Source organism: Lolium perenne, chromosome 4, assembly GCF_019359855.2.
Source record: "Lolium perenne isolate Kyuss_39 chromosome 4, Kyuss_2.0, whole genome shotgun sequence".
Classification (NCBI taxonomy): domain Eukaryota; kingdom Viridiplantae; phylum Streptophyta; class Magnoliopsida; order Poales; family Poaceae; genus Lolium; species Lolium perenne.
Genome location: NC_067247.2, coordinates 302,983,440 through 302,991,835, shown reverse-complemented (window position 1 = coordinate 302,991,835; position 8,396 = coordinate 302,983,440). Strand labels below are relative to the sequence as shown.

Here is an 8,396-nt window from a genome sequence, read left to right as displayed (position 1 = left end):
ACATAAAGTAAAAGACAGGCCCTTCGCAGAGGGAAGCAGGGATTAAATCATGTGCTAGAGCTTTTTCATTTTTGAAATCATATAAAGAGAATAAAAGTAACATTTTGAGAGGTGTCTGTTGTTGTCAACGACTGGTAGCGGGTACTCTAACCCCCTTGCCAGACAACCTTCAAAGAGTGGCTCCCATATTATTTTCATTTTATGTGGCACTCCTTCCAACCTTTCTTTCACAAACCGTGGCTAACCGAATCCTTGGGTGCCTGCCAACAATCTCATACCATGAAGGAGTGCCTTTTTATTTTAGTTTTATTATGATGATGACACTCCCCGCAACCTTTTCTTACACAAGCCATGGCTAACCGAATCCTCCGGGTGCCGTCCATCAATCACATACCATGGAGGAGTGTCTATTTAGTTTAATTAATTTGGGATTGGGAATCCCATTGCCAGCTCTTTTTGCAAAATTATTGGATAAGCGGATGAAGCCACTAGTCCATTGGTGAAAGTTGCCCAACAAGATTGAAACATAAAACACCACATACTTCCTCATGAGCTATGAAACATTGACACAAATAAGAGATAACAAGTTTTGAATTGTTTAAAGGTAGCACATGAATTATTTACTTGGAATGGCAGAAAATACCATGTAGTAGGTAGGTATGGTGGACACAAATGACATAGGTTTGGGTTAAGATTTGGATGCACGAGAAGTATTCCCTCTCAGTACAGGTTTTTGGCTAGCAAGGTTAATTAGCAAGCATAAGAGTTGAGGGAAACAAACAAATATACATGTGATAGAAACAACAATGCATCTTCCTTGTAAGCACAAACAATTTTAACTTCAGAATAATAAGCTATGAGCTAACAAGAAAGAAAGACAATGAAACAACTACATGTATTTCTCTTTTCTACTTAAACCTCAAAGTGTTGTTGCTATTGACCAATGCTAAGTTTGCCAAAACCAAATAGATTTATTCAATGCTCCCAAAGTGATACCAATACTAATGACAAGATAAATCATATAATAGAGATTGCAAACTAAAATAAGATGTGCAATATGTAAATGATAAGACTTCTCATTAATATTCCATAACGATAACTCACACCAAGGGATACATAGATAACCAACTAAAGGGGAGATACTTCCAAACTGCAACCCATCTTATATGATAACTTCCCTACTCATGATATGACACTACTTGACAATAAAAAGTAAAAGGTAGTGATAATGTGATACCGCGGCACTCCCCCAAGCTTGGAACAAACCAAGGGGATGCCAATACCGATGATGAATTACTCCTTCGGCGATGGTGGTGATGAATTCCTGACAAGCTTCTCAATAAGCTCCTGAAGCTCATCAATCTTGTATGTGAGATTGCGAATCATCTCCGAATTGTGCTCGACGCGGTTAAGAAGTCTGTCCGACGATGAGTCCCAACTCTTGGAGTTATTACCCCACTCTTCAGCCTCAGGCTCCCTCCTTCCTGCAGTGTTAGAGCGATCTATATCCCAATTGCTAGGCAATGCTGCCTTGGGAGTCCCTTCAATTTGATTATTGAAAATTAGATTGTGGAAGGGGTGATGAGTGCCTGATAAGGATGTCTTCGGAGCTAGGTAATGACGTGGAACCGCTCCTCCAGTGCGAATTCTTGCGCTCTTGTTTGCACTAAAAGGGTTGTCCACCACCTTGATGCTTGCGATGGTAGCACGCGGGTGTGCGCGCGAATCTTCCTCCATCTCTTCTTCATCCTCTTCCTTGGCGTCCTTGTCCTCCTCTTTCCACCCAAGATCTCGATTATCTTCATCCGGAAACTCCTTGCCCTTGTTCTTGGAGACCATGGTGCTTCTAAACTGAAAACAGATCCTGGCAGAAACAGCTCGAAACAAAACACGTCGAGAAAACGATATACGGACCTCCAGGGTCCTGGGATTATATAGCAAAAAATTTCACGACAAAAGGAAAGTACCAGATCGAACCGTAGTCGGAAAGGGGCGACGAGGCGGCCGGACCATAGGCGGCGCGGGGCCCAGCCGTGCCGCGCCGGCCTATGGTGGCACGCCCTCGTGCGTCCTTTCCACTCCGTTTCGAACTCGTAATTTTTCATATTTTCCAAAAACAGCAAAAATATTGTTCGGAAAGTAAATTGCGTACTTTTCATTACCAGTACTATTACCTATTCAAAGTCGAGTTCTGGCGGACTGTCAGTTTGCCCTTTGATGAAAGCCTCTGGTATTTCCACTTGAATAATATCAACATCAACATTATAAGAATCACCCGAGATATAATGCTTGAGTCTTTGTCCATTCACCACTTGCGTAGCATTGCCTTGGAGAGAGCTAATTTTGATTGCTCCTGAACGATACACCTCCTCGACAACATATGGTCCTTCCCATTTCGAGAGTAATTTCCCTGCAAAGAATCTGAGACGAGACCGATACAATAGGACTTTATCCCCAATATTAAATTCTCTTTTGATAATCCTTCTATCATGCCATTTTTTAACTTTCTCTTTAAAGAGTTTAGCATTTTCATAAGCTTCACTTCTCCATTCATCTAGAGAACTCAATTGCAACAACCTCTTATTACCGGCAAGTTTAGGATCTTTATTTAATTCTCTAACAGCCCAATAAGCTTTGTGCTCTAGTTCTAAAGGTAAATGACAAGCTTTCCCATAAACCATTTTATAAGGTGACATTCCCATGGGATTTTTATAAGCAGTTCTATAAGCCCATAGTGCATCCTTCAATTTACTAGCCCAATTCTTTCTAGTTTTATTAACAGTCTTTTGCAAGATAGATTTAATCTCTCTATTTGATAATTCTACTTGCCCACTAGTTTGAGGATGATAAGCGGAAGCAATTCTATGATTAATACCATACCTAGCAAGAGTTTTTCTAAAACCTCCATGAATAAAATGAGAACCTCCATCAGTCATAATATATCTAGGCACTCCAAATCTAGGAAAAATAATATCTAAAAGCATTCTTAAAGAGGTCTCACCATCAGCACTTTTTGTAGGTATGGCTTCCACCCATTTAGTAACATAATCAACAGCAACAAGTATATGAGTGTTACCTTCTGAAGATGGAAAAGGTCCCATGAAGTCAAATCCTCAACAATCAAATGGTTCAATGACAAGAGTATAATTCATAGGCATTTCATTACGTCTGGAGATATTACCAACCCTTTGGCATTCATCACAAGATAAAATAAACTTTCTCGCATCCTTGAAGAGAGTTGGCCAATAAAAACCTGATTGTAGAACCTTTTGCGCGGTTCTTTCTCCGACGTGATGTCCTCCATAAGCACTACCATGACATTTACTCAATATCTCTTGTTGTTCATTTTCGGGAACACATCTTCGCATAATACCATCCACTCCTTCTTTATATAAGTGTGGGTCATCCCAGAAATAATGCCTCAAGTCATAAAAGAATTTCCTCCTTTCTTTGAATGAAAAGGTTGGAGGCAAGTACTTGGAAACAATAAAGTTAGCATAATCAAAGATACCAAGGACCTGTCTCGCGAGCTCACCTTTATTACAGCCAATTGTTCATTTGGAAAACTATCATTAACGAGAACAGATCATAAGCAATATTTTCCAATCTAGACAAATTATCAAGAACCGGATTATCAGCACCTTTCCTATCTACAATATGTAAATCGAATTCTTGCAAAAGAAGTACCCATCTAATAAGCCTCGGCTTAGCATCTTTCTTTGTCATAAGGTATCTAATTGCAGCATGATCAGTATGAATCGTAACTTTTGAATCAACAATATAAGATCTAAATTTATCACAAGCAAAGACTACAACTAATAATTCTTTTTCAGTTGTAGCATAATTTATTTGAGCAGCATCAAGAGTTTTACTAGCATAATGAATAACATTCAGTTTTTTTATCTACTCGCTGTCCAAGAACAATACTGACAAGAAAATCACTAGCATCACACATAATTTCAAATGGTAAGTTCCAATCAGAGGTTCAACTATAGGAGCAGTTGTTAAGGCTTTCTTTAGAGTTTCAAAAGCTTCCTTACAATCATCATCAAAAACAAAAGGTACATCTTTTTGAAGAAGATTAGTAAGAGGCTTTGAAATCTTGGAGAAATCTTTAATAAATCTCCTATAAAACCCAGCATGACCAAGAACACTACGAATACCTTTAACATCCCTAGGATAGGGCATCTTCTCAATTGCTTCAACTTTAGCTCTATCAACTTCAATACCTCTCTCAGAAATTTTATGTCCCAATACAATTCCTTCATTAACCATAAAGTGGCATTTCTCCCAATTAAGAACAAGGTTAGTTTCTTCACATCTCTGCAAAACTTTATCAAGGTTTCGCAAGCAACTATCAAAAGAAGAGAGTGGATTCTGTGACCGGGTGTATACGTGAGCACGCGTCCGTTGCTTGACACGTGGCACACCTAATGATTCCCTGTTAGAACCATTGTTGGCTAAACAAAGTCCATCAGCCCTAACATCCCTCCCAAAACGCGTAGGACCCACTTATTTGAATTCAAAAAAGTGGGCCAGGTTAAAAAAAAATCCAATGGACCCTACACTTCGGAATTCAAATTTGTGGGACCCAAAACACTTAAGGCCCCACTATTTTGAATTCAAATGACGGGACCCACCGGATTGGACCCTACATTTCGAATTTAAATTCTGGTGTGTCGCACTTCCTTCAGACTTTTTTTTTTCTTCTTTCACTATCCTAACCATAGTGCAGCCATTACTCGCCATTGCAGGCAGCTAACAATTCCAAACATGCAATCTTTCACCACCATAAATTAACGTGGTTGCTCCGGGGTGATAGCAGGTATTGGAGCCTTGAATCACCGTTGCAAAGAGCGGACATTGAAAACTGCTTACTTTGGCGATAAGTTCGGTCGTCAAGAACGTAGTCAACGGCACACTTAACTTATCCTTAGTGTCTTTCAGCACAGCACGATCCGTGTCTAGATAGCACCGGACGTTATAGCAGATGCAAATTGCATGCATAAAATCGGTTGGATTCATGCATGATTTCACCCAGAACATAACATATACTACCATTCTACAACCTAGACGGACATGTGAGCTACATGAGCAGCGCAAAACCTTTGGTGCGCAAGAACGTTGGAGAAGATAAACAGTATAACACTTATTTTGTCCATATGCGCGGTATCTGTCCCATCCAGCTACTGCGATTTTTTTTTTCGTTGCAGCCGGTCAACCTGAAGAGTACAACAGATCGATGTCTGACGAACCCCGTGTCCATCAAGTTAGCAGTCACAAGATGTACTCTTGCACACACTGCACAATCATCCCTATCCTCCGCCAGATCACGTGGGATCTACTTCCCCTTCGCCCAGCGACCAGCAGCTGCTCATCCAAGAGCCGGCTCTGCCTCGATGTTCAACTGCTCGCCCGGATGCTCCCGATCTCGGCATCTACTCCACCTCCGGCTGCTTCTCCTCCGCCCAACTACTCCACTTCCACCCCCCAGCAACACCTGGCCCTGATCCCCCTGAAGCACCTGCAAATAGCAGCAAATAGCCAGCAGATTTTGACAGAGCAAATAGCAGCAGATTTTCAAGTTCAGTTCAGTGCAGTCAAGTCAGGACAGACAAACGTAAAAGAAATTTCTAGTTCAGATGTGAGAGCGAATTAATCTTTCACATAAGTACTAAAATTTCCACTTCATATGTGAGAAATATTAACAGATACACCACTAGCAGGTTGGATATAAGTTAAAGAACACACATGGCTCGCTTGGAGCTGTCATTCAAATAATTGAAGCAGTACTAGGCGCATATATGGAATGGAGAGTTTTGATTACATTAACAATTTCATTCCCTATAACCAGAACTAGGCCAAGACATAAGGGAACAATTTTCCATCAGCAAATAACAGAAACCTGGTCGCGGTAGTGGTGGTGGTCATCGTGCTGCTCTGATAAGAACTTGAAGTTGATGGCGTCCCGGTGCTCCCATGCGCAAGCGGCGTCCTCCCGCTACTCCGGTGCTGTAGGAGCCGTCGTGAGTTACTTTCAGTTTAAAGCACAGTATCAAAATCGGGAAGTTGATGAAGGTTCATAGTCCCCAATAACATGAATAATTATACACAAGGGTCAACAAGTTTGAATAATAAATCTTGGAAAATCTAGACATGAGTAAATAAACAACAATTCCCATGCATATATCACAGATCAAAGACGAGAGGTTTATTCAGGCCATGCTAATGGATGTCTAAACTGAATATGGATGAATCATATAGTGGTACTCCCCAATACAGTTTGATACTTTCATGTCTTCAATTAGTCCATTAAAAACAAGCTAATGCTTAATGCAAAAACAGTGACAAGGACACATAATTGAAACACTAATTGTAAAATTGAGTATTCAATAAAAAAGCAATTATACCTTTATGCATCAGACTGAAATCAGTTTCAGCTTTCGCTACCAAATGAATAACAAAGTTCAAACAGAAACCAATGAAAGAAGAAGAGATCGGGTACAAAATTAGGGAAAGAATTGGACATCACACAGACTGATTGTTGGAAGATACAACACTGATATGTTTTTTCGAAAATGGCAACACAACACTGATATGTAGGCCATCTAAACCTAAACAAGAATTGAAACACTGATTCTTGGAACAAAGGACATCCTATTGCAGAGCTGCACTCAGTTCATCTAGCAGAAAGCGGATGCTGTAATGGTTTTCCAATAAATTCAGTTGCAGCTGCGACCCATTTACACAATAGCATCACCAATCGGATGAACTGTGCTACAATCACAAGCTGAAGGCGTATGGGGATGAAATGGACATGCCGGATGATTGGGGGGCATGGAGATTACCCTGATTCGCGTCGTCTTGTTCTGGTTGCCGTCGAGCAGCTGCGCGACCTCGCGGCGCATCTGGCGCACTTGCACCATGCGGATCTCGCTGTTCCTCCTCACCCTTGAGGCAGACCAGAGGTGGAGCTCCATGACCTGATGCACGTCTCCCGTGACCAGGTCTTGAAGTAGAGGCGCGAGCTCCATGACCTGCTGCACGGCTCCGGGGATGAGGGGTCCGATGTCGTCGCCCGGGATGAGCGTGACGGGGAACGATGTGCCGTTTTCCGGGCGGGGGACGCAGATCCAGCGCCGGTTCTCGCCGATCCAGCGCCGGTGCTCGCCGATCCAGCGCCTCCGTCGCCCAGAAGCTCGTCGCCGGCGCAGAAATTTGCCACCTTTGATCTCTATATTTCAGGCGCACTCGAGGTGTGTGGGGATCAAGAGGAGGAGGAGAGAAAGTTTGTGGTGGGGAGCGGCTTGGAAGAGGCCGGTGATGGGGAGATGTGAGGAAGAGGACGGCGACGGCAGTATAAATGCTTACGAAATACGAACACGTAGTCACGGGTGAATCGGAGCGGGGCTGTTTTACATGGAATTTTCAGTACTTTGGCGCTAACTGCTTCAGTGCTAGCCGGACTTTTTCCCGACTTGGCGCCAAGCAATCAGGCACGAAAAAAAGCCCGCCAAAGATTCGGTAACGATAGGCGCTTCCAATAATTGTGAGGCGGGCCCTGCAGCACAGGACAAACAAACGATAAGACACAATCAAGTGGACATCAACCATTCCGCATAACCGAATCTCAATGCACATCCTGTGGTATCTACCGCGTGCTCACGTATACACCCGGTCACCAGGCTTCTTCCGATCAAAAGAATTCCCATAGACGGAAAAATCATCCATGAATACCTCTACAATACTCTCGCAAAAACCATGAAAAATAGCAGACATGCATCTTTGAAAAGTAGCAGGAGCATTACATAAACCAAAAGGCATGCGTCTATAAGCATAAGTTCCATAGGGACAAGTAAAAGTGGTTTTCTCTTGATCTTTAGTTTTAACAGCAATTTGTTAAAACCCAGAATAACCATCAAGAAAGCAAAAATGAGTATTTTTAGACAATCTTTCTAGCATTTTATCAATAAATGGTAAAGGGTAATGATCTTTCTTAGTAACTTTATTAACTTTTCGAAAATCAATGCACATTCTATACCCTACAACTACTCTTTGAGGGATGAGCTCATCATTATCATTAGGCACAACAGTCATTCCTCCTTTCTTGGGAACGCAATGCACAGGACTAACCCATCTACTATCAGCAATAGGATATATAATACCAGCTTCAAGAAGTCTTAATACCTCATTCCTTACCACTTCCTTCATCTTCGGAATTAGACGATGCTGATGTTCAACAACAGGCTTTGCATCATCTTCCATATTAATAGCATGTTGGCAAATAGAAGGAGAAATCCCTTTCAAATCATCAAGAGTATAGCCAATAGCTCCTCGGTGTTTCTTCAATATTTCCAATAACCTTTCTTCTTCAATCTCTGAAAGCTTAGAACTAA

The 8,396-nt window shown here is 41.8% G+C and overlaps 1 protein-coding gene across 3 annotated transcripts; it reads right to left on the bottom strand.

Moving 5' to 3' along the window:
* Nucleotides 1-5,124: 5,124 nt before the first annotated feature.
* LOC127295974 (uncharacterized) lies at nucleotides 5,125-7,606 on the bottom strand. 3 transcript variants are annotated; one of them, XM_051326002.2, is made up of 3 exons: nucleotides 6,849-7,379; nucleotides 5,906-6,012; nucleotides 5,125-5,515 (listed from the first exon to the last, which is right to left on the bottom strand). In XM_051326002.2, exons 1-3 carry the CDS (start codon nucleotides 7,032-7,034, stop codon nucleotides 5,473-5,475), a joined length of 336 nt encoding a protein of 111 aa, XP_051181962.1. In that variant the 5' UTR covers nucleotides 7,035-7,379; the 3' UTR covers nucleotides 5,125-5,472. The 3 variants fall into 3 exon arrangements, 2 of the variants coding, with proteins under 2 accessions (XP_051181962.1, XP_051181961.1); XM_051326001.2 differs by having other exon boundaries at nucleotides 5,125-5,524; nucleotides 6,849-7,377; XR_007848196.1 differs by having other exon boundaries at nucleotides 5,125-6,034; nucleotides 6,849-7,606.
* Between the last annotated feature and the right edge of the window lie 790 nt (nucleotides 7,607-8,396).